General features: G+C 61.6%; 3 protein-coding genes across 3 annotated transcripts; all 3 read left to right on the top strand.

The window, feature by feature from the left end:
- The first annotated feature begins 2,649 nt into the window (after positions 1-2,649).
- Positions 2,650-5,490, top strand: EMD (emerin). Its single transcript, XM_062183388.1, has 6 exons — positions 2,650-2,837; positions 3,005-3,112; positions 3,254-3,331; positions 3,529-3,662; positions 4,651-4,697; positions 4,778-5,490. The coding sequence occupies exons 1-6, from the start codon at positions 2,756-2,758 to the stop codon at positions 5,097-5,099; spliced, it is 771 nt and encodes a 256-aa protein (XP_062039372.1). The 5' UTR covers positions 2,650-2,755; the 3' UTR covers positions 5,100-5,490.
- A 1,209-nt stretch (positions 5,491-6,699) lies between these two features.
- Positions 6,700-7,701, top strand: LOC133753030 (filamin-A-like; the record flags this gene model as incomplete). The annotated part of the gene is made up of 5 exons (XM_062183389.1): positions 6,700-6,852; positions 6,964-7,059; positions 7,219-7,321; positions 7,417-7,554; positions 7,670-7,701. Coding segments are annotated over 5 exons (507 nt in total), but the record flags the coding sequence as incomplete, so codon positions are not given.
- Positions 7,695-12,167, top strand: LOC133753028 (filamin-A-like). Its single transcript, XM_062183387.1, has 10 exons — positions 7,695-7,956; positions 8,051-8,173; positions 8,260-8,526; positions 8,674-8,811; positions 9,033-9,148; positions 9,695-9,827; positions 10,601-10,777; positions 10,941-11,159; positions 11,243-11,446; positions 11,654-12,167. Exons 1-10 carry the CDS (start codon positions 7,710-7,712, stop codon positions 11,839-11,841), a joined length of 1,812 nt encoding a protein of 603 aa, XP_062039371.1. The 5' UTR covers positions 7,695-7,709; the 3' UTR covers positions 11,842-12,167.
- Positions 12,168-12,585: the final 418 nt, after the last annotated feature.

Raw genomic sequence — 12,585 nt, 5'->3', positions numbered from 1 at the left:
CTTCCTAGAGTGAGGCCACATAGTGTCATGTTAATATTTTGACCAATGACTCCCAATGAGCTACACTTTACACCCCGAGGCAGTAAACACACGCAGACTTCCCAGACTCCTGTAGCCGAAACAAAGGTTTCACACAGTGAGACTTTCCCTGGCTACAAACTGGGAAGTATTCTAACTCTCTCTATTGACTCCATCAGGAAAGAGGAGGCATGGGTGTTTGACCTACTGGTTGGGACTCTGAGTGGGCACCTCTGTGCTATACTGGAGTGCTTGGTGCAGCCCCCGGGAGGTGGTGCTGGCTCAAGTGATTGGAGGGAAAAGGCAGCACAATCTGAGCAAGGGGTCCAAAGGCGGAGGGAGCCTGAACCATGGGGCAGCAGCTTGGCCGCGTCTCAGGATGTCCACTGCATTTGATCCCTCTCTGCACTACGACCACTAGCGCCCACCCACCCCCCAGCACACACACACACTGCAAACACAAGAAGTTCTGTGCCCTGCTTCTTCCAATCTGGGGGAATGAAGATATGTATCGTACCAGCTGCTTCCTGGTGAAGATCATAATAAATTCAAGAGGAAATGTTTTCATGTTGACAGTGTTTGCCTTATAGCTTTCAATTCTGCTTAGAAGCCATTCCCTGTGCTTGACGTTTTCTTAGTCTTGATTTAGAATCACTACTTCCAAGCTCCTTCCATACTGGCTACACCCTAGTGTCTCCTCTGCCTGCCCTTAGGGATCCCTGTATATGCGCTTCCCAGTCCCTCTGGGAACTCTGAGGCTGGGCCATGGCCGTCCAGGTCATCAACTCAAGGACCAGGTGGGTGGTGCTGAGCCTCTCCACACTGTTGGGTAATGGTTCACCTAACTTCTAGTGGCCTGGGACAGAGCTGCGCTACCATGGGGCTGGATGAGGCTTTAGGTACACATGGGGTGGGTACAGGGGGTCACCACGTTCAGCTTCCTGGTGCTACTTGTGACGAGGCCTCCGAGTGGGGCAATAAGGCAGGTGCCCTGGGGAGGGGGGGTGTTTCTTAGGGAGAAGGCAAACCTAGAATTCCTTGACCTCATAAGGAAAGAGCTGGGATCCCAATGGGGAGGGGTGGTGGCGGAAGGGGGGGGGACTGAGCAAGCACTCTGTACACACAGGCCTCTGGGAGAGGGGCCAGCACTGCAGAAGAAGGCTTGGAGAGGTGCTGGGCAAGCGGACTTGGCCAAAACTAAAAAAATCCAGGAGGCAGCTTCGTAGCTGCAAATAGTTCAAACTGTCATCTCTCCTGCCTTTTCCTGCCATGCACGCTGTCTTTGGGAATACACACAACTTCTGCCGCATTGCTGGGGACAGACTGGGCCAGGTCTTGATTCTAGAATCTGGCAAACAGAAATCCCTCTTCCTTAGGGTTTTTGTCTACGGTCAAAGGGCTTTGTCTCTTCACCATTCTTCTTCCCTAGTCTGTCTTTTCCCATTCTGTGTAAGTAATCCTCCTTAGAGAACTGGCCTGTGACCATCACCAGTTTGGGCCCTTCAGCCTGGAGCTGATCAGAGCCCTCTCACTTTCTTGTCACCAGCTAACATCTGTGAGGCCAGGACGGCACCTCATCTCTTCATGCACCCACTTCTGTCACTTCCTTTCGACTCTCCACGGGACAGCCCTCTTCTGATTAAGACCCTTGCCAACCCAGTCACAGTACAGGAACCTGAGCAAGCCTTGGCAGCCTCTCCTGGCTCACCAGGCTCCTCTGCCCCCTGCCTGGCCACCTCCTGGTCACTTTGGGCTCGGGGCCATTCCGACTGGAGTCCCCTTCCCTTCCACCCAGTACCCCGGGTTGACAGTAGGGTGGGCTGGGCGGGCACACTCCCTCTCCGAAGTGCGCTCTGCCCATGCCCGCTGGAACGGCCGGGCCCCTTCGAAGGCTGCTTGCTCCAGGAGTGCCCCTGTCCTCCTGGCCCAGTGCCCCATTTCCTCCCGGGTGGAGGGCGGGAGGAGCAAGGGAGGGAGGGAGGCGATGGGAACCGATGGGCGCAGGTGCGCAGGCGAGAGCGGGTGCAGGTCAGCGAGGCCGGCCTGGGCCAGGGGGTCCGCGTAGAGCACGCAAAGCGTAGGCAGCAGTGGCTGGCCCGAGAGTGGCGCTGTGCAAAGGGTGGCTCCTTCCCGCTGCTGCGGGAGAACCCTCGGCCTGGGATCCCGGGAAAAGGGGGACGACGAGTGCAGGCGCAGGGATGTGGCAAGAGTCAACCGACCGGAACCACCGCAAAGACACCCACGCCGCCGGCTCCCTAGCTCCCACGTTCTGGCCGGTTTCTACCGGTTCGGGTCGCACAGGCTCCGCCCCTCCCGCGAGTCTAGCTCAGAAGCGCCTGCGTGTGACGTCTTGGCGTGCCCGTCCAGCCCCTTTTCTCAAGCGTGCAGCCCCGCCCACTCCCACGGCCTGAGTAGTCTGAGCGGCTTTGGCTCCCACACAGGCCCCGCCCCTCTTCCGCCACAAACCAATCTCGCACGTTTTTGAAAATACGAGCTCGCCAGGCCCGCCCCGCCCTCTCCCACAGCTAGACCGGTCCGTGCCGGCTTTTCCTTGCGGTTTGGCTCCGCCCCGCGCAGCGCGCGCAGCCTGCGGAGCCCGCGGCCATGACGGGAGCGTGACGCAGATGTGACGCAAGCGCGGCCGCTCCCGAGCCCTGCGAGGCAGTGGTGTTGCTTGGCCTGTGTCGCCAGGCCCGGGCTGCCCCCAGCCCTTCGCCACCTGCCGGCCGCGCCCGCGATGGACGACTACGCGGTCCTGTCGGACACCGAGCTGGCCGCCGTGCTGCGCCAGTACAACATTCCGCACGGGCCAGTCGTGGGTACGCGGGAGCGGGCGGGACGCCTCCCGGGACTCGCTCTCCCGCGCTCCGTCTCGCAGCCCCCCGGGACCCCCCCGCCTGCGTCCCCTACCCAGATTCCCTCCCTGCGCTCTCCCCTGGGCTCGCAGCCCACGACCCTGACCGCCCCGCTCCCGCTGTCTGGTCAGGCTCCACTCGCAAGCTCTACGAAAAGAAAATCTTCGAGTACGAAACCCAGAGGCGGAGGCTCTCCCCACCCAACTCGTCTGCTTCCTCGTTCTCCTATCGGTTCTCGGGTGAGCAGCTGGCTGCCGGTGGGGACTGGGAGGGTGGGATTTCGAGGGTGTGGCGTAGGGGGTGGGTTGCTAGCGAGAGAGGCACTGCGAAGAAGGGAGGGAAGCCGGGGGGAAAATGGTCTCGTTCCCCCCTCAATTCAGACTTGGACTCGGCATCTGTGGACTCGGATAAGTACGACCTGCCCAAGAAAGAGGACGCCTTACTTTACCAGAGCAAGGGTAAGGCAAAGAATTGACACCCTTAACACCGTCACCTCCCCTGTCCTGGACCGTGGGCGTAGGGAAAACCTGAGGCCTCAACTCCCCACCAGCCTCAGCAACCTGAGAGGGGCCCCAAAACGCTGTTTAAATAAGGGTCACTGGAGCAGCTGGGGAACACGGATCTGCCCTCTGCTACCCGTGCTCCCTTTTTCAAGGCTATAATGATGACTACTATGAGGAGAGTTACTTGAGCACCAGGACTTACGGGGAGCCCGAGTCTGTGGGCACATCCAAAGGCTTCCGGCAACCCGGGACTTCACTTTCTGATGCTGACACCTCCCACCACCAGGTGAGCTGCCATCGGGCACCTCATATCCGGGGGCAGCTTGAAGGGATGACAGCTGGGTTTGGGTAAATCCCAGCACCGCTGGGTACAAATGCTAGCTCCTAGGTCTCCAAAGAGACTTAGGATGAGTTAGGACTTTCCTATGGGGCGTGTCAAGAGTGTTTGACTAGAGCACACAGGATGTGGTCTGCACCCTGGTCAGGATCTGAAGTTCCAACTCAGAATCCTGAGGGAGAAAAGAGGGTTCTGGGGTCAGTGCTGTGGCACAGCAGGTTAAGCTACCGCCTACAGTGCGAACATCCCATATGCATCCAGGTTTGAGTCCTGGCTGCTCCACTTCTGATCCAGCTCCCTGCTACTGTGCCTGGGAAAGCAGTGGGGGATGGCGTGAGTACTTGGGCTCCTGCCACCCACATGGGAGACCTGGACGGAATTCCAGGCTCCTGTCTTCAGCCTGGCTCAGCCCTGGCCATTGTGGCCATTTGGGGAGTTAACCAACAGGTGGAAGATCTCTCCCTAACTCTGCCTTTCAAATAAGTAGAATCTTAAAAAAAAAAAAAAAGATGTTTATTTTCATCTGCTTGAAACCAGAGCAACAGGAAGACAAAGAGAAAGTGAGGTCTTCCATCCCTTGGTTAATGTCCTAAATGCTCAGGATGGGGGCCATGGCAAAGCCAGGAGCCCAGAACTCCATCTGGGTTTTCCACAGGGATAGCAGGGGCCCAACCAGTGGACCATAATCTGCTTACTCCCAAAGTGCACATTACCAGGAGCTGGACCAGAAGCAAACCAGCCAAAACTTGAACTGGCACTCCATATGGGATATGGGCACGCTAACTGGCAACCAAACCTGCCACGCCACAATGCCTGCCCTGTCTCTGGCCTTTAAGCAATGGTTAGAGTGGGCTGGCCAGGACACTTTGGACTAAGTAATACAACAGGCTATGCTGACCCTGCTGGCCAGTCCCTTCACCTCGATTCTGGTCTACAGGTGCGCAGTGACAATCTTTTCTCTTCTGAAGAGGAGGGCAAGGACAGGTGAGTAGTGGGAAGGCCCTGGGAGCAGTGATTCTGGGCCTAGGCTCTCCTGGCTCACCTGCTCCCCTCTTTTGCATTAGGGAACGCTCCACATATGGCCGTGACAGTGCCTACCAGAGCATCGCACACTACCGCCCTGTTTCCAACGTCTCCAGGAGTTCCTTGGGCCTGTCCTATTACCCTGCATCCTCCTCTTCTGTGGCCTCTTCGCCTTCTCCATCATGGCTCGCCCGCCGTGCCATCCGACCAGAGAAGCAGGCCCCTGCAGCTGGTCTGGGTCAGGACCGCCAGGTCCCACTCTGGGGCCAGCTGCTGCTTTTCCTGGTCTTTGCTGCCTTCCTGCTCTTTGTTTACTATTCCATGCAGGCAGAGGAAGGCAACCCCTTCTGGATGGATCCCTGAGGGTCTTGATTTGAGAGCCAGCTCTTCGAAGTCCTGGCTGTCTGCCTTAGTGCAGTGTGTGCTGGGGGTGGGGGTGGGGGCTTTTCTGTGTGTTCTAGCTTTGGGGGCTGGGCCTATCCCTGAGCAGTGCTTGCTCCCCCTGCCTGGTCCCACCAGGGAGGCAGCAGACTCGGGCCCTTCATGTTATGGTAGGCCTGGGTGTGCCTTCCTCTGGAGCCTCCTGGCCCTGCTTGCCTCTGACCCTTAGGGCCTGGGAGGGCAAGACTTCACTCCTTCAGAGATGTTGTCATGTTCTCATGCATGCCTCCTGTTCGTTGTCACCTTTTTGAGGTTAACCAAGGGCCACCTCGACTTTGTTTTCGTGGACGCAATAAAGACCGTTTATTTTTAATGTGTTGGCTCTTCCTGCTGGCGAGGGAGGCTGGCTGCCATGGTTTGGGGTCTCTGGGTCTTAGGTTTTTTAAGGATTGTCACCTGGCTTTATTGATTCTGTGGTTTTGCTTTGGTTTTGGGATAGGAATCAAATGCTCCTGCTGACTAGGTTCATGTGTTGTTTGGGGGTTTATTCCCTGACTCACTCCCCAAAGCACTGGTAACTACTTATGAAAAGAACTGTGATACAACAAGGAGTCTGGAGAACCCACCTGGAAATGCAGGTGAGGCTGCAGGCACAGTATGGTTTGCAAGCGCTCCCATCAGGAAAGGTTGAAACAGACTTCAGCTTCCAAGGGCATTAGGATAGAAAGTAAACAAGCCATCTTGGTGGTGGGTCTGGAAGGTCGTTCCTCAGCTCACCTTCCAACCGTTCAGCTCTTGCTATGTATTTCATAATCTTTACATGTGTTTTTTAAAAGTGGGTGCGAAAGAGACTCAGGATAGAATGACTGGCAATACCTGGCACACCTGGCTTTCTGCTGCCCGCAAAGGGTGGAAAAGCACAGGGCGGGGCGGGCATCCTACCCCAGGTAGGAGGCAGAGGCCCGGTAAGGGCTAGGGCCTTGGCATTGGTCCCTTTTGCATCCCATCTACCCCCGACTGCAGGCTGTGGGACTCAACCTGGTCTCTCATTTTGTGCAGTGCCTGTGTGGTGCCCATACATGCACCTTGGGCTCCCGAGCCCTAGGGACTCTTGCTTGGCTATGGCCACATTGTGACTGGCTTTGGACACTTCCCACACGCTCCTGACCATTTCTCTGCTGCAACTTAACTTCTCCCCACATGGTTGGTGATCCTAAAAAGTAACACATGGTTTTTCTACACTGAAGACAGGCAGAAAAGAATGAGTCACTTCTAATTTTCTTAACCACTCAGACAGTCTCAGCCTCCCTGGTCTGACTCCCAAGTCCCTAGCATCTGGCTTGTCCCTCACTGCCCAGCAGCTTGTTGTATGGACTCCTCAGGTCCTGCAGGAGGGCAGAAACCCAGACAGATGGTCCACAGTGGGTGGTGGGCTTGGGGAGGAAATCAGACAGCAGAGGCAGGATAGCAGGTGACACCTGAGGGAGGAAGGTCCTAAATCACCAGATGAGCCCAAAACCTCAACTGACTGGATCTCGGAACTGTATACCCACATGTAAGAGCTCCTTCCGAGTGACATGTGTGCACCCCTGATGGCTCAGAAGTGGACGTGGATGTGGTCGAGAACGAGGATGGCACCTTTGACATCTTCTATACAGCCCCGCAGCCAGGCAAATATGTGATCTGTGTGCGCTTTGGTGGCGAACATGTGCCCAACAGCCCCTTCCAAGTGACGGTAAGGAGCGCCCGGGGGCAGGATGCAAGGGGCTCTAACAGGTCCAGCCTGGCCCGTCCCCCAGGGCCCCTCTGCGACAACAGACTCTCCAGCTCCCGCTCTGCTCCACAGGCTCTGGCTGGGGAACAGCCCGCGGCACAGTCCCCGTTACGGCCTCAGCAGCTGGCCCCACAGTACACCTACGCCCAGGGCGGCCAGCAGACCTGGGTACGGCAGGGCTCACCACCTCCCGGCCCGCCCGACCCAAGGAGATGCTCCGGGCTGGTTGGCAGGGAGTCCATTGGGGCCCCGAGCGCTCTGCCACCTGGGAGGAGGGACCCCCACGTCCCCCATAGCCACTTACCTGGGCCCCGTGTCTCCATGCAGGCCCCAGAGAGGCCCCTGGTGGGTGTCAACGGGCTGGATGTGACCAGCCTGAGGCCCTTTGACCTCGTCATCCCCTTCACCATCAAGAAGGGCGAGATCACCGGTGAGCGTGAGGCAGGAAGGAGCGCAGGAGCCCAGGCAGAGGGGGTGAGCCGCTGGGCGGGCCTGACCCAGCTCTGCTGCCCCGCTGCCCCACAGGGGAGGTTCGCATGCCCTCAGGCAAGGTGGCACAGCCCTCCATCACTGACAACAAGGACGGCACCGTGACCGTGCGCCATGCGCCCAGCGAGGCCGGGCTGCACGAGATGGACATCCGCTACAACATGCACATCCCAGGTGGGCCACCCTGCCTCTGGCCAGCCTTCGCCGCCACCGCCACCGCCATCGCGCAGAGAGATGGGGGCGGGGGCACAGGAGGCTGCTGTTTGACACTTCCCCCTTCCCACCTCAGGGAGCCCCCTGCAGTAGAGCCCTCAGAGTTTATCATCGACATGCGAGACGCAGGTAGGTGGCGGAGGCGTGCCCGCTGGGACGGGGGATGTGGGTGGCGCTGGGCAGCCTGGCTCAGGGCTGTCCATCGCCCAGGCTACGGGGGACTCAGCCTGTCCATCGAGGGTCCCAGCAAGGTGGACATCAACACAGAAGACCTGGAAGACGGCACGTGTAGGGTCACCTACTGCCCCACGGAACCCGGCAATTACATCATCAACATCAAGTTCGCTGACCAGCATGTGCCTGGTAGGTGTGGTGACAGTGCACCCCGCCCCGCCCCCAGCCCTACCGCACCCAGGGGTAACCCACGCGGGGCATGGGCCGCACTTTCTCCCTGCAGGCAGCCCCTTCTCTGTGAAAGTGACAGGCGAGGGCCGGGTGAAAGAGAGCATCACACGCAGGCGGCGGGCCCCCTCGGTGGCCAACGTTGGCAGTCACTGCGACCTCAGCCTCAAGATCCCTGGTAGGGGCTGTGGGGAGCCAGGGAGGGCTGCTGGGAGGAGGTGGGGGCACAGACCTCCTACCCACCGGGCCACCTTCTCCCTGCAGAAATCAGCATCCAGGACATGACAGCACAGGTGACCAGCCCCTCGGGCAAGAGCCATGAGGCCGAGATCGTGGAAGGCGAGAACCACACCTACTGTATCCGCTTTGTGCCTGCTGAGATGGGCACGCACACAGTCAGTGTCAAGTACAAGGGCCAGCACGTGCCTGGAAGCCCCTTCCAGTTCACCGTGGGGCCCCTGGGGGAAGGAGGAGCCCACAAGGTCCGTGCTGGGGGCCCTGGCCTGGAGAGGGCTGAAGCTGGAGTGCCAGGTAGGCCCGCTTGCCCACCGAGCTCTTGCTCTGCTGGGTGCCCGGGGGCAGTGGGGGGAAGGCTGCCGGCAGCCATGCCGTCGGGCCATGGGGAGGGGGCTGAGGGCAGAGGCGCAACCCTCCAGGAGGAAATACCGCTCTCCACAGCCGAATTCAGCATCTGGACCAGGGAAGCCGGCGCCGGGGGCCTGGCCATTGCCGTCGAGGGCCCCAGCAAGGCCGAGATCTCCTTTGAGGACCGCAAGGACGGCTCATGTGGTGTGGCCTACGTGGTCCAGGAGCCAGGTACCGGGGGCCTGGCCGGGGCGGGAGGAGGTCCTCGGGGAGGGAGCCGGGGTTGTCTCCCCACCACCCCGGGGCCCCCACCACCTGCCTCGAAGCCTCAGAACAACCGCCGCCAGGCTGTCTGTGGGGCAGGCGGGAGGCCCAGCCTCCGAGGAGCCAGACCTCCCATCGTGCCCGGCCTGGGCTGGCCCAGGATAGCCTCGTGTCCTCTCCCCGCCCAGGTGACTACGAGGTGTCGGTCAAGTTCAACGAGGAGCACATCCCTGACAGTCCTTTCGTGGTGCCTGTGGCTTCTCCGTCCGGCGATGCCCGCCGCCTTACTGTTTCTAGTCTTCAGGTGAGGCACTGAGAGAAACTGCCCACCTGGGGCTCCTGGGCCCGGCCAGACCAGAGGCACCGCGAAGCACAGGCCACGGTTCTGTGCCCAGTAAGCCACCCGGCCCAGCTCTGGGCCCCGGGCCCCTGCTCTGGCCGGGTCCAACCCGCGCTTGGGGTTGGCAGGAAGCACCCTGCCCACCACGTGGAGTTTTTCTCGTGTCTCAGGTCTAAAGGCTTTGAACAGGAGCCTGTGCCCCTTGAGCACCAGGGCTGAGGTTTAAAGAGGGAAAGCCTGCCAGGGTGGGGCCACTGTCCCTTCCAGCTGTCTGGGGCCCTGTGACTTCAGGGGTCTGGGCGGTGGGGGAGGGGGAGGGGACAGCGTGGTGGGGGAACCTATGTCTGAAGCTTGCTGCCCCTAGCATACCAGTGGCTCTCCCTCTTTAAACCAAGTTGGACGCCAGATGGGTAAGTGTGAGCCCGTGGGGCCTCCTAACTCTGGGGCCATGCACCGGCCCCGTGCCCCGGTCCCCGCCATCCCATCTAACCTCGTCTGCTGTGCTTCCAGGAGTCAGGGCTAAAGGTCAACCAGCCAGCCTCTTTTGCAGTCAGCCTGAACGGGGCCAAGGGGGCGATTGATGCCAAGGTGCACAGCCCCTCGGGAGCCCTGGAGGAGTGCTATGTCACAGAGATTGACCAAGGTGAGGCCCTGTCCCTGTCCGGCCACCCGGCCACCTACCTGCGCGGGCCCCAGCGGGGGCAGCGGGCCTCCCCAAAGCCTGGCCAGCCGGCTGGAAGCAGGCTGAGAGTACGTGAGGAAGGTACAGATGTTCTGTTGGCACCCAGCACGGGCCTCCCCCCCACCCCCGATGGCAGCCGGGCCCCCTCGATCAGGGGAGCCCTCCCCAACCGGTGGCCCAAGGCCTCGGCCATCAGCTCGCCAGCCACGGCCACAGGGAAGAAGGCCTTTCGTGGGGAGTGTGACGGGGTGTGTCTGCAGAGGGACGGCCCCCAGTGTAGCCACAGGGCTGCAGGGCCCTTCAGCCAGGCGCGTGGCACCTGCAGTAGGCTCAAGCACACCAGTGTCACCGCGCAGTCCTGCCCTTCCCGGCTGCCTGACCTGAAGCAAGTTCCGGCCCGTCCACGAGCCCCGGTTCACGGGCGGGGCGTGTGGCACTCACGGTAGCCGTTCAGGGGAGGCCGTGAGATGAGGCGGCTGTTTGGCTGGTGAACGATTTCCGTGCCTCTGAGCCTCGACGGCAGGCTGCTTGGGTGTCTAGAGCCTCCGCCCGCAGCCTTCTGCAGTGTGTGCCGCCGGGTGTGGGCGCCCAGCAGGGCCCAGAGGAAGCCCAGGGGACGCGGGCTGGGGGAGTGGGGGGAAGAAGGGGTAGGCCAGGACTGATGCTGTCCTCTCTGAGGCCACCTGCTGGTGACGGAACCCCCCAGGCCCGCAGCGTGCCCTTCTGCTCCTCAGATAAGTATGCCGTGCGCTTCATCCCACGGGAGAATTGGATCTACCTGATTGATGTCAACTTCAACGGCACCCACATCCCTGGAAGCCCCTTCAAGATCCGAGTGGGGGAGCCTGGGCACGGAGGGGACCCAGGCATGGTGTCCGCCTATGGAGCGGGCCTGGAAGGCGGCGTCACAGGTGGGTCCCTGGCTGTGGCTCTGGGCGTGGCTGAGGCTGCCAGGGCCAAGCTCCCGGCGACGTATTGGGGGGACGGCCGGAGTGGGGCGACAGCACAGGCCCGGCAGCTGGGGACGGGACAGGACAGGGTCACCAGGGTCTGCCTGACCTCCTGTGCTCGCAGGGAGCCCGGCTGAGTTTATCGTGAACACGACCAACGCGGGAGCTGGCGCCCTCTCGGTGACCATTGACGGGCCCTCCAAGGTGAAGATGGATTGCCAGGAGTGCCCCGAGGGCTACCGCGTCACCTACACTCCCATGGCACCCGGCAGCTACCTCATCTCCATCAAGTACGGCGGGCCCTACCACATTGGGGGCAGCCCCTTCAAGGCCAAAGTCACAGGTGAGCCCACGGCCAGGCTGCTGGTGGCCACCCGACGCCAGGCGCTCGTGCCCCCTCTCAGCCCCACCCGCTGTGCCCTGCAGGCCCCCGTCTCGTCAGCAACCACAGCCTCCACGAGACGTCCTCAGTGTTTGTGGACTCCCTGACCAAGGCCACGGGCGCCCCCCAGCACGCCACCGCGGGCCCGGGCCTTGCCGACGCCAGCAAAGTGGTGGCCAAGGGCCTGGGGCTGAGCAAGGCCTACGCGGGCCAGAAGAGCAGCTTCACGGTGGACTGCAGCAAAGCAGGTGGGCAGCCGGGGCCACCCCGGCCTCCCCGAGGACACGGGACGGCCAGCCCCGGGCCCCCTGCCTTCTCTACCCTCAGGAAAGGGCTGGCCGGGAGCAGTAGCTGGCTGGAGCGGCCTCTGCCACTCAGGCAGGGAGGGAGGCGGGGAGGAGGGCTGGGCGCGGTCAGCAGCGGGGGGCCTTGACCACGGCCCGCCCCTACCTCAGGCAACAACATGCTGCTGGTCAGGGTGCACGGCCCGAGGACGCCCTGCGAGGAGATCCTGGTGAAGCACGTGGGCAGCCGGCTCTACAGCGTCTCCTACCTGCTCAAGGACAAGGGGGAGTACACGCTGGTGGTCAAGTGGGGCGACGAGCACATCCCGGGCAGCCCCTACCGCGTCCTGGTGCCCTGAGCCCGGCGCCCCCGCCGGCCAGTGCCACCAGGACGAGAAGTGTCCCCCACCCACACCTGCTCTCCTGCCCGAGCAGCCCCCCGACCCCTCCCCCAGGCTCTCCCCCTCCTCCCGCCCAGCCCTCTGGCCTGCCCTGGCCACCCTGTCACTGCAGCGGCCCCTGCCCCGCGCTGCGCTCACCTGCCTCCCCGGCTGGCCTCTTGGCTTTCACTTGGGCAGAGGGAGCCGATCGGTGGCGCCGCCTGTCTTCTTGGGTTCCGGGAGGGGAGGGCGTAGGGGTCCTGGCCACGACCGCCCACTAGTTTTCTCCCCCAGCCAAGAGGAATAAAGTTTTGCTTCCATTCTCCGGTGCGTGGCTGTGGCTTTCTTGGAGCCGGCGGCTGAGGAGGGGTCTGGGCCAAGGCCAACCTGCCAAGCGTGCCAGCAGGGCAGGCCTGTGGCCCGGCCCAGGCTGCTGGGTCTCTGTATGGCCCCTCCTGGTGCCCAGGGCCTCCTGCTTCTGCACAGCCCCTGACTCCAGGAGGCCCCGTCTGTCTGCATTGAGACCCAGGTAGAGGGCGGAGCTGGAGCACCCCCAGAGAGAGGCCTAGGGAGAGAACAGGCAGCTGGGTGCTGGGTGCCGGGTGCTGGGCAGGGTGGGGACGGGAAAGGCTCCCTGCTAGAGTTGAAGACATATGGGGCCCCCTGAGCAGTCCCTGGACTCATAGCAGGCTGTGGGCCTGTCCCAGACGCTCATAAGGGGCA

The sequence above is a fragment of the Lepus europaeus genome, chromosome X (assembly GCF_033115175.1).
Source record: "Lepus europaeus isolate LE1 chromosome X, mLepTim1.pri, whole genome shotgun sequence".
Lineage (NCBI taxonomy): Eukaryota > Metazoa > Chordata > Mammalia > Lagomorpha > Leporidae > Lepus > Lepus europaeus.
Note: the sequence above shows the minus strand (reverse complement) of the source record. Positions and strands in the feature narration are given on the sequence as shown.

Bases quoted from the DNA above. Each gene is read 5' to 3' on its own strand.
- EMD (XM_062183388.1), top strand. From the start codon at position 2,756: ATGGACGACTACGCGGTCCTGTCGGACACCGAGCTGGCCGCCGTGCTG. The intron at 3,663-4,650 runs GTGAGCTGCCAT...TCTGGTCTACAG, and splicing joins CTGACACCTCCCACCACCAG to GTGCGCAGTGACAATCTTTT. The intron at 4,698-4,777 runs GTGAGTAGTGGG...CTTTTGCATTAG, and splicing joins GAAGAGGAGGGCAAGGACAG to GGAACGCTCCACATATGGCC.
- LOC133753028 (XM_062183387.1), top strand. From the start codon at position 7,710: ATGCGAGACGCAGGTAGGTGGCGGAGGCGTGCCCGCTGGGACGGGGGA. The intron at 8,812-9,032 runs GTACCGGGGGCC...CTCCCCGCCCAG, and splicing joins CTACGTGGTCCAGGAGCCAG to GTGACTACGAGGTGTCGGTC. The intron at 11,447-11,653 runs GTGGGCAGCCGG...CCCCTACCTCAG, and splicing joins GGTGGACTGCAGCAAAGCAG to GCAACAACATGCTGCTGGTC.